At 44.0% G+C, this 19,268-nt stretch overlaps 2 protein-coding genes across 3 annotated transcripts in view; one reads left to right on the top strand and one right to left on the bottom strand.

The window, feature by feature from the left end:
* The first annotated feature begins 13,086 nt into the window (after positions 1 to 13,086).
* LOC307018824 (GTPase IMAP family member 8-like) lies at positions 13,087 to 18,021 on the top strand. Its single transcript, XM_079649266.1, has 3 exons — positions 13,087 to 13,239; positions 15,214 to 15,778; positions 16,443 to 18,021. The coding sequence occupies exons 2-3, from the start codon at positions 15,220 to 15,222 to the stop codon at positions 17,219 to 17,221; spliced, it is 1,338 nt and encodes a 445-aa protein (XP_079505392.1). The 5' UTR covers positions 13,087 to 13,239; positions 15,214 to 15,219; the 3' UTR covers positions 17,222 to 18,021.
* An 853-nt stretch (positions 18,022 to 18,874) lies between these two features.
* LOC307018825 (GTPase IMAP family member 7-like) overlaps positions 18,875 to 19,268 on the bottom strand; it is a 17,675-nt gene continuing 17,281 nt past the window's right edge. For both annotated transcript variants that reach the window (XM_079649268.1, XM_079649267.1), the window contains one exon: positions 18,875 to 19,268. This exon is cut by the window's right edge and continues 421 nt beyond it. In XM_079649268.1, coding sequence (XP_079505394.1) covers positions 19,127 to 19,268 — 142 coding nt within the window. In that variant the 3' untranslated portion in view covers positions 18,875 to 19,126.

Here is a 19,268-nt window from a genome sequence, read left to right as displayed (position 1 = left end):
GTGTCCTTGAGGGCAGCTGAGCTCCTTTTCCAACCTTATGTTTCCACTGTGTCACGGTAGAGTTTCCTTTAATTTTTAACAGATCATAAACTGGTTTTGCAATGCTTGAGAAGTTTTGAATATAGGCTCTATAGTAGCTTAAGAAACCCAGTAACTTCTGCACTTCTCCAACTGTGCTTGGCCTCTTCTCTTTCAGGGACATGATGGCATCAATGTCTTTTGGGTCAATCCTGACACCGTCTGCAGAGACCAGCCTCCCAACATACCTGGCCTCTTTCTGGAACAGCTTAGACTTTGTTGGTCGAAGCTTGACACCATGGGACTGCAAGGCTCTCAGGACTTGACGTACTCCCTCAACATGGCTTGTGAAGGAGTCGGAGTAGCAGTGGATGTCATCGAGGTAAGGGATACAGCAGTTGTCACGCAGAGAGTCCAACATTTCCTCCATGCTGCGCTGAAAAGCAGCAGGGGCGTTGGAGAGTCCAAAAGTTATCCTCACCCACTCATACAGCCCCCAAGGGCTGAAGAACGCCATCATGTGTCTGGATCCTTCAGCAATGTAGCCCTGGTGGTAGGCCTTGCCTTGGTCTAAAATGCTGAACCAGCTTTGGCCTTTTAGGGTGTCGATGAGTTCCTGGATATGAGGCAATGGGTGACGGTCTGGTACTGTTTTTTCTGGTTTAACATTCTATAATCGATGCATAACCTGGACCCATCCTTTTACCTGATGCGGACTACAGGAGCTGAGTACGGAGATTTGGACTTAACTATCCACCCTTTTACAAGCAGGTCTTGGATGTACTCTTTAACCTCTTTATAAAGGGGCTTGGGCACCGCACTGTATGTGCGCTGAACTGGGATGTTGTCCTTTAAGTTGATGGACATTTGCAGGCTGGGAATGCAGCCAATGTCCCCATCATCTTTAGCAAAGGCTGCCGATTCCTCGTGTAACATCTGTTCCACCTTCATCTGTTGCTCATCACTCAGGTGGCTGACATCCACAGGTGGGTGCCACAGTGCAGAAGTGGGCTTTCCTGCCTATCTTTACTGCAGCATTCTGTTGTTCCTGTTTTTGCTCAGTCTTTATGAAACTCACCATAGCTTCTGCCATAGCACTGTCAATCCCCAAAGCACCAGTAAGCAAGTTGACAAGGATAGATATAACTTTGGGTCTACTTTCATGACTCCTAAAGAGTTCCTGGAAGACATTAAAACCAACTATTGGTCTGTCTATTTTTATTCGACTCACTAGGAAAGGCGCTCAAATAGATAAGTCTGGATCATCGTTTCCCTGCAGGTTTACTACCACTTCAATCCATCCTTCATAAGGTACTGCATCTCCTGTGACAGCCGTCACGTAGAGATCATCCGCCATGAGTTCACTGAGGGGTCTAATATCTTGTACAAGTAAGTATCTATCTTTCCAAGCACTGTCTATTATGCTCACATTGGCCCCAGAGTATAAAAGAGCGGTTATGGCGTAACCATTCATGCTACATCTCAATAGCGACTTTCGGCCAATTAGCGGAGCTATCTTTTTGATTGGGTGTTGTTCGTTATTTTTCTGCGTGTTGATAGGTGTATGACCAGTGCTTTGTCTTGCTGCTACAACCTCCTGGGGGTGGGACTTGTCCTTTGGGTCGGTCAGTGGTCGTCCCGTTGCCCTGACCGGTGCCCGTTTCCCGCCTGCTTCTGTCTTTTCAAGCAGCCTACAGCACGATGACCCTCCTCCCCACAGAAAAAACAGTGGCTACAGTTTGGTTGAGCCTGAGCTATGCATTGTGGGCACCCATACGGTCTCCTGGTCTTCTTCTCTGGTCTGGTTTTGTCAGAGCAACACTGGTGGGTGGTTTGATGTCGCCCCTCAGGCACCTGGGTCGTTGTTGATAGCTGTTTCAGTGTTTCCATTGCCTGTGTTAAAGCCTCAACCTGAGCACTCAATCTCTGGATGACATTATCCTTACTTTTGATTTTAGTCTCTCCCACACTGCTGAGTATCTCTTCAGGTTCAGCGAGTATGCTGTGTGCTTGAGTTAACTTGCGGTTGGAACTGCGTCCCAGTCTGCGCTTTCTTTCACTTTCTTCCATCGTAGTCTTGATAACCTGCCTTAACAGAGCTTCATCAGACACAGTGGGGTCAGCAAGCAGTGGTTTCAGCTCCCGTCTGACATCCTCATGTCTCTCTCCCATGCCTTGATAGACTGCATTCAAAAACACACCCTGCAGTGTAGATGCATCATACTTAATAAGTGCATTTGCCTGCCTGGAGGTGAACATTATTTTTTTGTTTCAGTCCTATCATGCCATATAGGAATTGCTGTGGAGCTTCATTTTCATGCTGTCTAGCACACATCAATTCCTGGAAGAGCTCTGTGCTGCTCTTCTCCCCAAAGTGGGACTGCAGGGAACTCTTCAGCTCAGTGACTGTAAGATCTTCCTTATTTGTCAGCATGTCTTTAAAGTTTCCACCCTTTACTATGCATAACACCGCTCTAATGATCTCGTCATCAGTGTGTTGCTCTCTGCAGCCTTCCTCAATCTGTTTACATAAGCTGTTAAAGTTAATGTCTGATGAAGTGTCAGTTATCTGCCCTCCATGAATCTTAAACTCCCTTCTATGCAGAAGGGAAAGATCTTTAAGGGAAATCATGCTCTCTCGGGTGGGATTAGAGAGTCCTTCTGTAAATGTAGGTGGTGAGTTAGGTGTATGCTGCTTACTGGATTGGCTAGAGTGAGGTTGCAGTGTATCTGAACTAGGTGTGGTGACACTGTGTTGAAGTTTGTTTTGCACCTTCTCTAAGCCCCTTAACAGTTTCTGTATGTCTGTGTCATGAATGCCAGTCTCAGTTGGATTGTCTAATGGCTCAAGTTGTTGATTAGCGTTAACAGTAGCAAATAACATCATGGGTGACTTAACAGAAGTATCAATTTCACCCTCTTTTGAACACACTGTACCACTGCTACGGTTTGCAATAATCAAATCAACAGTATCTTGTAGACACAACAACATTGACATTCCCTCATCTTTTAGGTTTAGTAGAGTCATACTGTTCATATTTGCAGCAATATACTCAACACAGCCCTCCTCGTCGTCCCTCTTAAGCTCTGATGAGTCAAGTCCTTCCACTGGATCGAGGTGTGTGGCAACTTCATACGTTTCATCTGCAGTTAGCTGATGAAGTCCTTTCTTGATGGACCAGCTTAGTCTCTTCCTCTCGTTGTTAGCCATCCTGTGTGTTGTGGGCAACTGTGGCAAACAGTTCTGCACTCCTAGGCGTAGATCCCCTTTAATCTGGTCTCTCTACCTCTTGAGTCGTTAACTGGAAGCACCTCCACTCCGGCAACACGTCGTCAGTCCGGTCCTTTAGGTCCAATATCACTGGATCAGCATATGGTCGTCTCAAACGATGCTAATCTCGGACGAGTCCCCAATAATCTGTAACAGGCCCCGCTATGCAGGGCGCGATGACAGATAGTATTCCTGCAAAACAGGAGAAATGATGAACAACGAAATCCTTAGCTGCTCGTTTGGCGGGTCTTCAGAATGGCAACCCAACGGCAGCACCGTCTCCACATCAGTCCGTTTACGGCAGGCGCAAATCACAACAAACCCCTTTACGGCAGTGTTACCCTCCCATCTACTGCCCCCTGCTGTCCATTGTTAAACAGGTTTCTAAAATCATATTAAATATAAACATAACATTGTGATCACACACTTTGTGTGGGTCACACATTCCCCGACAAAGAAAAATGGCTCCCGACATTAACCATCAACCTCTTAACTTATGCCCCTTCTCTTTGAACTTATCACATATGCATACGTACCAATTTTAAGGTTGGAGAGACATTTGGATAGCCGGCACGGCACTGAGGTCCAGACGAATGTAGGATGAGAAAGCGGAGGAGGACAACCGTCCGAGTTGTTGCAGGGATGAGGAAGAGACGCCTTGATTAGCAGCGGAAGTAACTGCACCTATTCTAAATGAATGCCCCGTGTATAGGAGGGGGGATAACCCGGATTTCATGAGAACTTGCTTTAAATAGTGGTTGAACTGTCGTTGAGTTAAGGGAAAATTCCCTGAGATAAGAAATAATGTAGAGAGGGGATTAGAGGTAGGTCTAAGCTGTAGGAATTTGATCATGGATTTATAAGGGCAGAACTGGGAGTCGTTGCGGGCGGCTATGACGGAGCAGGCGCCGCCGCATTTGGAGTGCTTAAGATTTAAGCTAAAATGGCTGGCGTGAAAGGATATGTCAGACAAGCAGACGTCTCGATTGGAATCGACGTTTCCTTCATAGGTGATATTCACGGCTCCTGAGGATCCAAACTCTCTTGTGGGCTGACTGCGGTGATCTATGGATGAAATTAGAGAATTATACGGGGACAGAGGAGACGGTTATTGACTAGCGTAGGACTAGAGTGGGATAAGCATGGATGGACGCGTACTGGCTCATGCGAGTATCAGGCCCTTCCGGTCAAACATGAAAATAAAATGCGTGGATGTCACATCCTGGCTCACGAGCCTGAGACCCTTCCGGTCAAACAATGGTTGACATGGAATGTGACCTGAAATGAAACATGTGACACGACATGGCCTGCAAGAGTAAACGTGCCTGTGATCTTTAGATTGAATGATACAATTAGAATTCGGATAGAAACATGACAATGATATGTGAGCTGATATGCTAATGACACCACCACCAGTTATATGCATATTTCCCCCAAAACAAAGAATGTGCAGTGCACGTCCTTAAGGTATTTATTTTTGTTTATTTTATTTTTTTCTTGATGAACCCTTACCACTAGGATGCATAAATACCGGGTTTAGGGTTCGAGAGATGTTTGGATGGCCAGCACGGCGCTGATGTCCAGGCGAAGAGGGAGATGTAGACAATGTAATGCAGCTGTTAGCTTTAGTACAGTGATGCATGAATATCATAACCTGGCTTATCGCAAGCCATGTGAGCATGAAACCAAAATATAAATTAAGAGCAATATGCGCAGCATAAAATGATGTACGCTTAGGTAAATACTGAAACATGACCCGTGATATAGGGCTAGCTTAATTAGCAGATTAATTACGCCACGGTGAGACATAGATGCTGATGTGCTTGATTGGGTGATTAAGACTGTCTTCTATCATCTTACATGAACTTCTCTTTCTCCCTGAAAGAAACCCCCCAAAACCAACGGATGGGCAGCATCCGTGAATGTGTGAAGCTTGAAACTGCGGTACTTACTGAGTTGTGACGGGTAGTAGTTACCCGAACTGCATAACTCCATGCTGTAACACGTTACACTAGGGCAGGGATCACCAACTACATTTGTCCAAGGGCCAAAATATATCCAATAGACACTATCGCGGGCAAGCGATTTTTATATAGGCCTAGTCCACAATGCTAGTGGAGCACGCTCAGGTACTGCGGACCGCATAAAGCTTAGCAGACTCTTCACGCTAACAAAGGATCACTTCTAGGCAGGGTTGGGAGGGTTACTTTGTAAATGTAATCAGTTACTGAATACTGAATACATGCTCTGAAAGTAATCAGAATACAGTTACAGTTACGAGTCTTAAGAACGTATTCAGATTACTTTTAGAATACTTTCTTTTTCCATAACAGATGGGTATGTTTAGGTGAACAGGAGACACGTATTTTACTGTTTTAATGGCTCATCAAGAACTCAAACACAACATCTTTGTGTCATTCTGGACAGCTCTCTCATCTGCACCCCACATAAAAGACATCACCCGGACTGCATTCTTTGTACTGTTTTAAAACCTTTCCTTGGAATATGTTATGAATTGTAAAGTGTCCTTGGGTGCTTTGAAAGGCGCCCCTAAATAGAATGAATTATCCTTATTTATTATTATTTATTATCTGAAACGATGTAATAACTTTTAAAAGTGTTTCCAGTCACTTGCCCCGTGCATTCAGCAGCAGCAGGCCATTCACTTTGATTTGATCACGTTATGAAATGTCATCATTTCGACAATAAAGAAATGCTACATAAACGTTATCTTGCACATTTTATCTAACCATCTCCGTTTCTAACTTTCAATATATTGTAAAAGAGCTCTCTCTCTCTCGTGCAGGGGCGGGGCCTCACAGACACGCTGCATCTCTCTCTCGCTCACAGACATGCTGCAGCGCTGTGCAGTACACAGTCCTGCCGGTAATGAATATTGCATTTTGTGAGGAAACTTTTCCACCAATAATTACAATAAGTATTCCAAAATGTATTCACTGCAGGTTTACGAAAGTAACTGTAATCAGATTACTCGTTTTTCAAATGTAACGCCAGCTGAATACAGTTGATTGTTGTATTCTGATTACGTAACGCCATTACATGTATTCCGTTACAACCCAACCCTGCTTCTAGGCTACTGTCCCGCAGCTCCTGCCTCTCGGTTGGACTCTGTCGCAGCGGGGCTGCTGCTGTGGTGCCGAGCGCATTAACCAGACTCTTCACAACAAGGATCACTTCTTCTTCAAGGCAGGGAAGGTTTCGCAGTACGCAGTCTACTGTCCCGCAGCTGCTGCCTCTCTGTTGGACTCCGGTACTGCACCTTACTCAGGAGACGTTGTAAAAAAAAAACACTCCGCCAACGCCACAGTCACCCCCGTCGTGCGGGCCGGATGAGAATGTCTGGCAGGCCGGATGTGGCCCGCGGGCCGCCAGTCGGTGGTCACTGCACTAAGGTGACCAGACGTCCTGCCTGCCTGCAAGAGGGGTTGTGGTTGAAGCCAGAAGTGGGTGAGTCTTCGCAAGCGATGAGGGCCCGTTCCGCGTGAAGCGCCGCATTAGAGCGGCCCTGATGCCAGTGATGCCCTCTCGAGAGACTGAAGGCGTGCGTCAATTGTTTGCCTGAAGTAGCCCATTTCCATTAAGCCGGAGGAACTTCCGTGGAGCCCGATGTCCTTGTCTTTTCCTCCCACGTCCGGGTTTGCGTGGTGGCCGGCTGGAACCGCTAGCCGACTGGGGAACGCCGCCTGTAGCTTAATCCGCAAGACTGCGGAGCTGATGAATATATACTTGGAGCTGGGACGAAGCCCTGCTGCTGCTTGCGCGTTGACACCTGGAAGACAGCTGATGGAAAAGGGGAGAGCATATATAGAGGGATTAACAGGTGCGATGATTAGGCTTGTGGATGGAGGGAAGTGATAGGTTAGCTGAGAAGTGGCGCTCCCTATCATTTAGTGAAGGGAGCGAGTATTGCCATGACGCGCAATACGAAGTGATAGGTCTTCCTGCCTGAACTTGCGCTGAGCTTCATAAGTGGGATCTGATATTGGTAAGTCACTTTTTGCAGATGATGGAGCTATTTGGAAAAGGGGCAGACATGTAAATGATATTGTAGCTAAGATTCAGGAAATTGAAAGCTGGTCTCTGACATGGGGGTTTAGATTGTCGGTGGAAAAAACTGAAACTTTATTTTTTACGAGGAAAAGGATAGGTGAGGAGGTTAGGTTCAAACTTTATGGACAAGATCTAAAGAAAGTGAAGACATTTAAATTTCTGGGAATATGGTTGGACGAGAGAGTCACATGGAGTACTCACATTGATAAAGTAGTAGATAAATGTAAAAGGGTTTTAAATGTTATGAGGTGCTTGGCAGGCACTGAGTGGGGGGCTGATAAAGCTGCTTTGAGGAACGTATACACGGCCTTAATAAGATCAGCCATAGAATACGGACTAATAGTGTATGGTTCAGCTGCATACTCTTCTCAAAGAGACAGAGTCCAGGCACAAGCACTAAGGATATGCTGTGGGGCAGTAAGATCTACACCAGTGTCGGCACTTCAGGTAGAGGTCGGAGAAGTACCCATTTCTTTGAGGAGAAAACAGTTAATTGTTAATTACTGGGCAAATCTACAGGGTCATAAAGATACTCACCCTACTAAACAAACTGTACAAACAAATTGGGAAAGTAACAAAATAAAAAAAGAAAGTTTTTGTTTTTGTGTTTCGGAAATATGTAAGGAATTCAAAGTTAAGGAATGGAATAGTAGTCCGACTGTGTTGTTATCAGCTGTTCCACCATGGTTGCTACCTCAACCTGTAATGGATTTATCATTCTTGAAACGGTTACATTCAAAGAAAGATAAGATCAACGTGCACGCTCACGTGAACACTGTTCTACATGAACAATATGGGCACTTTATACAGATATTTACTGATGGATCCAAAAATCCAGAAAATGGTCAAACTAGTTGTGCATGTTATGTTCCTGAGTTAAAAGTCAAAGTGGAAAGGCAGCAAGTGATCACATCGCAGTATACACAGTGGAGATGATCTCTCTAGCACTTCAGTGGGTAGAGGAAATACAGCCAATGCGAGTGGTCATTTGCTCTGACTCCAGCTCTGGAGAGTATAAACAACTTCTCTTCAGAATGTCATCAGGATATTCTGCATGACATGTTGCACATCATGTTTAGGTTAGTTCATTTGGGAATTGTTGTTCAGTTTGTGTTTCCAGCGCATGTGGGTATTAGAGGGAATGAGGTAGAACAGAGGTGCCCAGTACGTCGACCGCGGTCGACCAATCGACCGCAGGGGCAATGATGGTAGATCGCGAGTCATTCATAAAAACAAAAAACCAGCTGTGTTAAAATAGACAAACCAGGTTTTGATCCCTCCTCCCTTGGCCTCCCTGCCACTTAATTCAGGAGTTTACTTGATTGACAGAAAAAGCGACCTATCACTTTCCAGTCTGTTAACCCAGAATGCAAAGCGATACAAAATCAGTCAAGTGCCGGGAAAACTCAAATTAAGTTAAAGAGACAAACAACAAAATGAGTGTGTGATCGAGCAAGAAGCTAAAGACAAACCACTTCCACCCAGAATGGGAGGAAGAATATTTGTTTGTGTCACATTCAAAGGTTATTTGCCTTATTTGTAAAGCAAGCGTCGCTCTGCCAAAGAAAGGTAACGTGGAGAGGCATTATCGGAGTGTTCACAAGGCATATGACAGCGACTTCCCTCCGAGTAGCGAGCTGAGAAAGAGAAAGGTGAGGGAACTTAAATCACAATTAGCTGGACAGCAGTCCCTTTTCTTAAAGCCGACATCCACCGCAAAGGCAGCCACTGAAGCATCTCTACGAGTGAGTCACGCTATAATCAAACACAAAAAATCCTTTCAAGATGGAGAGATGGTGAAAGAAGCCTTCGTAGAAGCAGCAGACGCCTTGTTTCGGGATTACACAAACAAAACAGAAATAGTAAACGCTATCAAGGCCGTCCAATTATCACGGACATAGAAGACTGCGAGTGTTTCTCACTCCAACTAGATGAGTCCACTGACGTGAGCGATACAGCGCAATTGTGCGTTTTTATCCGGATGGTCACAGACATGACGGCGAAAGAGAAATTGCTGACAATTCTGCCAATGAAGGAACACACTCGGGGCGAGGACATTTTTCGGACGTTTAAAAACTTTGTTGACAACACTAAACTCCCCATGTCTAAGTTGAGTTCCATCACAACGGATGGTGCGCCTGCGATGGTGGGCCGTTGTAATGGCTTCATCGCAAAATGCAGAGAGGATGACACATTCCCTGACTTTCTGAATGATCACTGCATCATACACCAGCACGCACTTCGTGCAAAGATGCTGAACATGAAAGAGGTCATGGATGTGTCACTTAAAGTGGCCTGTTCTATTCGGGCAAGACCTCTTCAAAGACGGCTGTTTCGTGCATATCTGGAGGATGCCGACTGTGTTCACACTGACCTCTTACTACACACCGACGTAAGATGGCTGAGCAGGGGCAATTTTCTCCAGAGATTTCGAGTGCTTCTACCGGAGATAAAGGAATTTCTCCATGGCACCAAGCTCGCGGAGTACGCACGTCTAGATGACGAGGAGTGGCTGTTAGATCTGGCGTTTTTAACAGACATTACACGTTAAATGAGCTGAACTTGGAGCTACAAGGGAAAGACAGAACTGTGGTCGACATGATCAGCTCAGTTAATGCCTTCAAACGAAGACTGCATCTGCTGTGTTCAAAGCTGCAGCGCAAAGATTTGGCCAACTTCAAAAACATCGCCTCTGAGCTGGAGAAGCAAGGGAAGGACAGCGCGCTCCTTGACAGTGTGCGCTACACAGAGCAAGTCAATAACATTACATCTGACTTCGAGAAACGCTTCCGAGACTTCGCTTTGCTCGAGCCAATCGCCACATTCATGTGCTATCCGTTTAGTGAAGACCATGATATTGATTCGCTGGCCCAAAACATCGGAGCAGTGTTTCATCTGAAGCCGTCTGCGCTGGAGGATGAGATGTTGTCGCTGCAGGCCGACATTCAGTTAAAGGCGCGTGCCCATGCCGGACAGTTTTGGAACTTATTCAGGGTTGAAAAGTATCCAAACGTCAGAAAATGTGCCACCTCACTGACCTCACTCTTCGGCTAAACTTATTTATGCGAGTCAGCCTTCTCCCAAATGAAGATAGTGAAGTCGAAATACCGTTCCCAATTAACTGATAAACATTTGGAGGCCTGTCTGAGACTAGCCATCAGCAGTTACTGTCCTGATTATGCAACATTGACGGACTCCATTCAGTGCAAGTCATCAGAATATGGTAGGGACCCACCTAAATATATTGAATTGTGTTTTGCAGCATTATATCAGGACCATGGAGAGAGGTTTCTTACCCTGCTTGTTTTTATGTGTTTCTTAACAGGGAAATGAAGGGACAGTCAGCAAGAGAAGGAGAGAGAGAGAGAGAGAGAGAGAGAGAGAGAGAGAAATAGAGAGAGAGAGAGGTTAACATGCCTTTTTGTTTTATGTATTCATGTATTTGTTTCTGTTCAAGAACCCAAATAGAGTTGTTGTAGTTATCCCAAGTATAAATAAAACGTGTTATTCAGCCCCTTGCAATTTGGGATTTTATTTTTGGTTGGTAGACCTCCGTGAGCTGGTCATTTCAAAAGTAGCTCACCGGCCTAAAAAGTGTGGGCACCCCTGAGGTAGTGGATCAACTGGCAAAAAATGGATTGAAAGCAAACCAGATTGATATTATGGTACCCATCAGTAGAGCTGAAGTCAAATCTGTTACAAAAGTTGTTATCAAGCAACAATGGCAAATGCTATGGGACAGTAACACCAAAGGAAGACATTTATATCAGATACAAAGGGAAGTAGGAACAGGAAGCACTTGGGGGAGTAGTAGAAGAGAACAGAGCATCAACAGCAGTTTCACACTGGGTCACTCTGGATTAAACTTATCACTGCATCTGATTGGAAAACATCCAAATGGCAATTGTGATGGTTGCCAACAACCAGAAACAATACATCATGTATTTTTTAGCTGCACGGATTATAACAGGCAAAGACTCATGCTGAAAACTGCACTGGGACAACTCAACTTTAAGGACATGGATTTCAAGTCAATATACGAAAGTAAATCAAGAAATGACGTAAACAAGCTGATCTTCAAGTTCCTCAAAAACACTGGTCTGAGGACAAAGATTTAAAATGAACATTAAATAGATCAACAGTAGGTGGCGATATATGCTCCAAGTGGAAGCGATTCGCCATTAAAGAAAAAAGAAGAAGAAGAAGAAGCGTTTTGTCCTTTAAGCCTGAAAGACGTCTGATTCTGATCACAGATAACAGCTGAGGGACGAGTTCACATGTGCTCTGAGCTAACGCTGATAAAGGCTCACAGTTATCATCAGAACAGCAGCCGTCTGTTACAGTTGACTGACATGGAAAAGACGATAAGTGTAAGAACTGCTTGACGCTCACAAACTCTCCTCTCTCTGTGATCCATGATGAACAGATTCTTGGAGAGACAACAGATCAGGAAAGGATGACGTTTCTATAAATGAAGAACGTTTGTTGTGTACGCCACCAGTAACACAGGTTTTATAACTAGTTGGTAATCTGTGTTCAGTCGGATGTGAACCGTATCAGGCGATGCAGGTTCAGAGACTGATATTCTACGAGAAAAAGTTTCCAAGAGTTAGAAAAAAATGTAAAAAATGATTAAATATGAGAACAATTCTGACATGTTGGGATAAAATCTGTAAGGTTTGAAAAAAATAAAATTTGAAGAAACGTCAGGATTGAAAAAAAAATGTGTGTGACTTTTATTTTGAAAAGTTTCTCTGTTGTTTCTAAAGACAGGATGAACTCAGACTCCATCTTGTTGTTCTGACTGGTGAGCAGACTCTAACATGGCGCCTGAAGCTCGTTCACCTCCCAGCACTGCTTCATCTGCAAGTAGTATATTCTATAACAGTTAATAAAACATCAGGGGTGTTTGATGTCTTTGATTCTAATTTAAGTTTACATTCATTTAGCAGCACATTTTATAAATGGTTAAACATAGTGTTAATAATGTTAAAGATATAACATCAACATGTTTTAAACTCTTATCAAAGCAAATTCAAAGGGTTAAATGTTCGTTGTGCAGAATATAAAAGATGGTTAGTAAAAGTTCCAAAGGTGCAGCGAATAAAGCTAAAATAAACTGCAGGCTGTTTTTTACGAGACAGAGTTTTTGGAAACATCTGAAATACAAAAACATTTAAAAAATTGGAGGAATAATCTGATTTCTGTTTTTTAAAAGTCAGAAATAAATAAAAACTCAAAACATTTAGCAAATTATAATTTCTTATACATTATTTTAAATATCTTCCAGAAGCTGAGTATACACCACATGCACATACTTCCAGTTGGTGACGTAGTATTGACAGAGGGGAAATGCCTCTCATCTGATCAGTGTTAGGAGGGCGCCGGGGGACAGGGTAGGAAATGGTGCCTTGCTCGGGGCACTTCGGTCTATCGCGGACTTGAACTCTGCGGGTCCCTACGGTCTATACAGCTCTATTCTATCATACACCCTTCAGTGTAATATAAATATCAGGAGCGGTTTCAGTGAAGCTGCACCTCAGAGTGAAAGCAACTGGCAGAGAGAAGAAGATATCACTTCTTTATCAAATGGGTTTCTGCAAATATATATTCAAAGATGTCCATAAAGAAAGAGAGAGCAGAGACACTCCAGAGTTACTGATCTATTGATTTAGGATCTCTTCCTGCACACAGGGAAGGCTTCAGACCGAAACCTTCAAAATAAAAGCCTCACTCACAGTATGTTTGCAGGGACAGCACACACCTCCTCATGAAAACACTTTTATTTTGAAGGCACCACCCTTTCCTCTGTAGTCAGTGTGTGACCTCAAGGAGCTTGATGAGGTTTGAAACGAGGAAACAGAAACCTGCTGCTGAACGTGAGTGTTTTAATATATAAATATACTGATATACTAATATACTGATATACTAATATACTAATATACTGATACTAATACTAATCCCCAGCTCATGGAACAGGGTGAGGGGCCGGGGGTTACAACAAACCCCCCCGATTGTTGTTGGCTGTATTTGAATGATCTCTGAGTTAATGTGACAGTACATTGTGATTTTAAAATAATGTAATCGCAGACTTGGAAGGAAACTAAGTACCTTTACTCAAGTACTGAACTGAAGTACACTTTTCAGGTACTTGTACTTTTTTCGGCAGACATTTGACTACCTGGAGTAAATCCACCAGCTACCCTGCAGTATACAAAGTCATTCAGACTAGCTGCACCTTTACCAGCTTTGAGAACACTTTCATGATCAATCATTATAAAACATATCATATCTATTATTCTGAAATGGACCAATCTGCACAACGACTACTTTTACTGTCTTTCACTATATTTTGATGAGAATACTTTTGTACTTTCACTTGAGGAACATTTTGAATGCAGGACTTTTACTGTAACAGAGTATTCCTACACTCTGGTACTTCTACTTTTACTCAAGTACAAGATCTGAGTACTTCTACTTTTACTCAAGAACAAGACCTGAGTACTTCTACTTTTACTCAAGAACAAGATCTGAGTACTTCTACTTTTACTCAAGTACAAGATCTGAGTACTTCTACTTTTACTCAAGTACAGGATCTGAGTACTTCTACTTTTACTCAAGAACAAGATCTGAGTACTTCTACTTTTACTCAAGAACAAGATCTGAGTACTTCTACTTTTACTCAAGTACAAGATCTGAGTACTTCTACTTTTACTCAAGAACAAGATCTGAGTACTTCTACTTTTACTCAAGTACAAGATCTGAGTACTTCTACTTTTACTCAAGAACAAGATCTGAGTACTTCTACTTTTACTCAAGTACAATATCTGAGTACTTCTACTATTACTCAAGTACAAGATCTGAGTACTTCTACTTTTACTCAAGTACAAGATCTGAGTACTTCTACTTTTACTCAAGTACAAGATCTGAGTACTTCTACTTTTACTGAAGTACTAGATCTGAGTACTTCTACTTTTAATAAAGTACAAGACCTGAGTATACTTCTACTTTTACTCAAGTACAAGATCTGAGTACTTCTACTTTTACTCAAGATCTGAGTACTTCTACTTTTACTGAAGTACAAGATCTGAGTACTTCTACCTTTACTCAAGTACAAGATCTGAGTACTTCTACTTTTACTCAAGAACAAGATCTGAGTACTTCTACTTTTACTCAAGAACAAGATCTGAGTACTTCTACTTTTACTCAAGTACAAGATCTGAGTACTTCTACTTTTACTCAAGAACAAGATCTGAGTACTTCTACTTTTACTCAAGTACAATATCTGAGTACTTCTACTATTACTCAAGTACAAGATCTGAGTACTTCTACTTTTACTCAAGTACAAGATCTGAGTACTTCTACTTTTACTCAAGTACAAGATCTGAGTACTTCTACTTTTACTGAAGTACTAGATCTGAGTACTTCTACTTTTAATAAAGTACAAGACCTGAGTATACTTCTACTTTTACTCAAGTACAAGATCTGAGTACTTCTACTTTTACTCAAGATCTGAGTACTTCTACTTTTACTGAAGTACAAGATCTGAGTACTTCTACCTTTACTCAAGTACAAGATCTGAGTACTTCTACTTTTACTCAAGTACAAGATCTGAGTACTTCTACTTTTACTCAAGTACCAGATCTGAGTACTTCTACTTTTACTCAAGTACCAGATCTGAGTACTTCTACTTGCAGATACAGCAGTTTTAACAGACCCTAATGCAAAGTGGACATGTCCCCGGCGTCCCCAGTACAAATGACCCTATGGTCCAAATACTTGTCTCCTCCCCCCTTCCTGCTCTCGGTGTCTGGAGGAGTGTTGATGGAGTGTCTTCCTCTGGTCTCCTGCAGGTCAACATGGATCCAGGTCTCACCATCGTCCTCCTGGGAAACACCGGCGTAGGTAAGAGTGCTTCAGGAAACACCATCCTGGGACGCCCTGCGTTCGAGTCCAGACAGACCCTGAGCCCGGTGACCCGGCAGATCTCCGAGGCCACTGAGACCGTATTTGGGAAGCAGGTGTCGGTGGTGGACACCCCGGGGATCCTGGGCTCAGAGCGGCAGATCCAGGCCTGGTGCCAGAGGCTCCGGGGGTCCGGCAGAGAGACCCTGTTCCTGCTGCTGTTCAGTGTGGGGCGCTTCACCAGAGAGCAGGGGAAGGTTCTGGTGGCGGCTCACAGGGTCCTCGGACCTCAGGACTTCAACCGGTGTTTCCTGCTGTTCACGCGGGGGGACGCCTTGGAGGGCCAGGCTCTGGAGGACTTCATCCTTGAAGACGAGGACACTGCAGCTCACTGCTCAACGTTCTCAGACAGACATCATCTGTTCAACAACCAGAGCGGAGGGCGGGAACAAGTCCGAGAGCTGCTGGAGAAGACGGGCCACCTCCGAGCCCAGAACCCCCCACCCCCAGCAGGTACATTAACTCAGGTGCTGTCCTGAGGACACTTTGGTGATTCTTGTATGCCTCGGCAGAATTGGGGGTTATTGCTGAGTCCATTCCTGACGTTTCAGGATCAACAGTGATGGGTTTATTTGAAGCTAAAGTAGCTGCAGGGTTCTGTCTTTCCTCAGGTTGAGTCTAGAGCAGAGGTTACGCTAGACTTTTTCGCTGCCCGTCAATTTGACGGACAGGATCTTAACATTTCCGTCAAAATCCATTATTACCCATTGGTCTGTACAACGGGAGGGGGGGGGGGGGCGTGGGCTCGGCAACTGTAGCGCCGTGTTATGCATGCCCATTGCCACTGCACCTCGCGGGAGCTCGCACAGCGTAAAGAAAAAACTCAAAGACATTTCAATGATTTGTGAGTGTGTGGCAAAGCACGGTTTGGAAACAATATAATTTCCTTTTTGATGGGCATGCATAACACGGCAAAACACTGGAGCCTCGCTGCAGGGAATCTTTGCCGCTGTTCTGGGTTTGTTCTAAATTCTTCTAATCTGTCAAAATGACGGACTGCTTTCAGATTTTTCCGTCATTGTTAAAAAAAATCCGTCATAGACGGCAAATATTTGGTTAACGCGACCACTGGTCTAGAGTCTCTTTGGACGGACGCTAAATGTCTCTGTGTCTCCAGGTGTCCTGCAGTCCGTCCGGTCGGAGGAGGTGAGGCTGGTGCTGCTCGGCCCTCTTGGAGGAGGGAAGAGTTCCTCAGGGAACACCATCCTGGGGTCGGATCAGTTTGAGTCGGACTGTGGCTTCAACCCCGTCAGCACTGAGTCGGTCAGTCGCTCTGCGGGGGTGGGGGGGCGTCTGGTCACCGTGGTGGACACTCCAGGAATCACAGCTGGAAGTGTGTCTCCTGAACAGCTGTCTAAAGAGATCATGAAGTCCATAGAGCAGGCGAGTCCAGGACCGCACGCCCTGGTTCTGGTGCTCAGGCTGGGCAGCATCAGCTCGGCAGACATCGCTCTGTTTGAGAACCTGAAGCAGCTGCTCAGAGACCAGGCTCTGAGCTACTCCATGGTGCTCTTCACACACGGGGACAAGTTAGGAGTTCAGTCCATCGAGGGTCTGATCCGGTCCAACAGTCATGTCTCTGAGCTGGTCTCCATGTGTGGAGGTAGATACTGTGTGTTTGACAACAAGAGAAGAATCAGACAGCAGGTCAGAACCTTCCTGTCTAAGATAGATGAGATGGTCTCAGCTAACGGAGGTCAGCACTACACAGACCAGATGTTCAGGAGGGCTCAGAGAGGAAGCTTTTACAGAGCGTTAGCTTGCGTTTGGAAGACCTTGAAGCAGCACAAGTACTGGTTCCTTGGGACCCTCTCAGTGGGTCTGTTGCTGTGTGCCTTCAGAACATATAACACCCAGATTACTCTCTCAGAACCAGGGTCAGAATTCCTTCCTTAGTCCCGCAGAGATGTACAGTGTCACAGCAAAAGGGGCGTAGCAGGCCAAAACGGCAGCAATAAAGAAAAGCAGACATTAGTAATTCAAATAAAGACATGTAGGTACACAACCACGGCTAAAGAATGAGAGGCAGCACATTCAAATAACTTAGAGACATAAGAACGTATTGAGACCTTATGAACGTGTCGGGACATTTATATAACAAGGTGTGTTTTTACATTGAAGTCATTATTGATCAATGTCACAGGTTTATAGCATCAGTCTGTGTTGGTTATACAGGAACCACATACATTATACAGTTTGATGATATAAACAGGATTTAAATCATGTTTGATGAGAATTATGATTTAATAAGTGATAAGGTTAGTGTTAGCTTGATGCTAAAGCATGATGCACTGCGTTAGCTTAGTGGCTAGTGGTCTTAGCTGCACTCAGACCTTCTCTCAACAGTCTGGTAGGTTTTAGAAGTAATCAATAAAAACCTTATTAATTTCTAATGGAAGAGTTAGCGAGCAGCACTAGCTCTGAACGTCCCTCAGCCTAGCTCGTCTCGTTTCTCATTGGTGAGAAAGGAAGATGTCCCCAGCTTTATTCTGTAGCTTTAGAGGCAGGTCAGTTAGCTTTGGACAGGCTAGTGGTTCACCCCGTCTTTTTCTTATTCATTCACCAGAAGTCTCTGATCAATACTTACACAGCGTGTGATTTATGAACTTTATGAACTGTGTATTCTGAGGGAGGGTTTGTTCAACATGATTCTGATGTTTGGAAATCGTCATAAATAAACAGAAACTTGATCTACATTCAATGTGTATTTATTTAAAGAAAACACTTAATGAACAGGTCACAGAGTTTATAATACCCCAGAGTCTTTACATGGAGATACACATTACAACGATTACACAACTTTAATCAAATCAACCTGTTGTTTAAGGGTTTTTCATAGAAGTCATTTATTAGTGAAACGTCTCCACTCACTCTTTCTAGACCTCTGCAACCATTCATCAGATATTCAAAATCATGAAAACTGTTTTTAGAGTTCTGGGAATTATTTTAAGAATTTTGTCATATGTTTCAGAATTCTACGGAAACCAGTTTCTTGATGAACAGTTTCAGCATTTTGTAAAGTCGTCTCTGTATTTTGCAGATTTATTTTATACATTTCTTTGGACTATTTAGGAATTTTGTGAAATATTTTCAGAAGTTTGACAAAATAGCTTCAGAGAGTTGGGAGGTACCGTAATTTTCGGACTATAAGGCGCACCTGAATATAAGCCGCAGCAACGGCATACCACTCTCGGTTCCACTTTTACTTTTGCGCGCTACCTGTCTCACTCTTTTCCGGCCTCCAGCTTTTCCTGCTGGAGCCCGCCGCTTAAAGGTGGGGGTCCGCGGACCGGCCATAGAGCCCATAGAGTTAAAGGTGGTGGACTGTAACCTGTAAAATCCATAGATTTAGGAGGTCGCCTAGTGGCCGTTAGCTGTAACAATCCATAGATTAGCCGCACCGTTATATAAGCCGCAGCGTCGAAAAATGGGGAAAAAGGCGGGGCTTATAGTCCGAAAATTACGGTAGTTTCAGAGAACTGCAAACTATTCTCTGGCTAAGAATCTCTGAAGTATTTTCCAATTTTTTTTAACTCATTTCTGGGGATCTAGTTTCAGAAGTCTGTGAAATGGGACTATCTTCCACATTTCCTCAGCTCCGAGTGAAAGGGAAACTCCTGGTTCTCCGGATGTTGTCCGAGGATGACTCTGTTTATAGGTCAGAGTTGAAATTTGATGAGCAACGGTACATTTTTAACATAAACAAAACACAAACAACCAGAACGTTACTCAATGACACATTTCAGTTTTAGAATCAGAACAGTTTGATCAGACTTTGACCCGGTCAGAGGATCAGTAGCTTCAGGACTGAACATTGAGCTTCAGCTTCTCGTTGAACTGGGAGAGCACTTCCTGGAAGGAGTCGAAGGGCACCGTCTGCTCCACCACCAGCCGGACCCCGCTCTCTAAGACCCGGTAGTACCGCTTCACCTCCTGCAGCTCG

Source organism: Notothenia rossii (assembly GCF_949606895.1).
Source record: "Notothenia rossii genome assembly, chromosome: 9".
NCBI lineage: Eukaryota > Metazoa > Chordata > Actinopteri > Perciformes > Nototheniidae > Notothenia > Notothenia rossii.
Note: the sequence above shows the minus strand (reverse complement) of the source record. Positions and strands in the feature narration are given on the sequence as shown.

Bases quoted from the DNA above. Each gene is read 5' to 3' on its own strand.
- LOC307018824 (XM_079649266.1), top strand. From the start codon at position 15,220: ATGGATCCAGGTCTCACCATCGTCCTCCTGGGAAACACCGGCGTAGGT. The intron at 15,779-16,442 runs GTACATTAACTC...CTGTGTCTCCAG, and splicing joins GAACCCCCCACCCCCAGCAG to GTGTCCTGCAGTCCGTCCGG.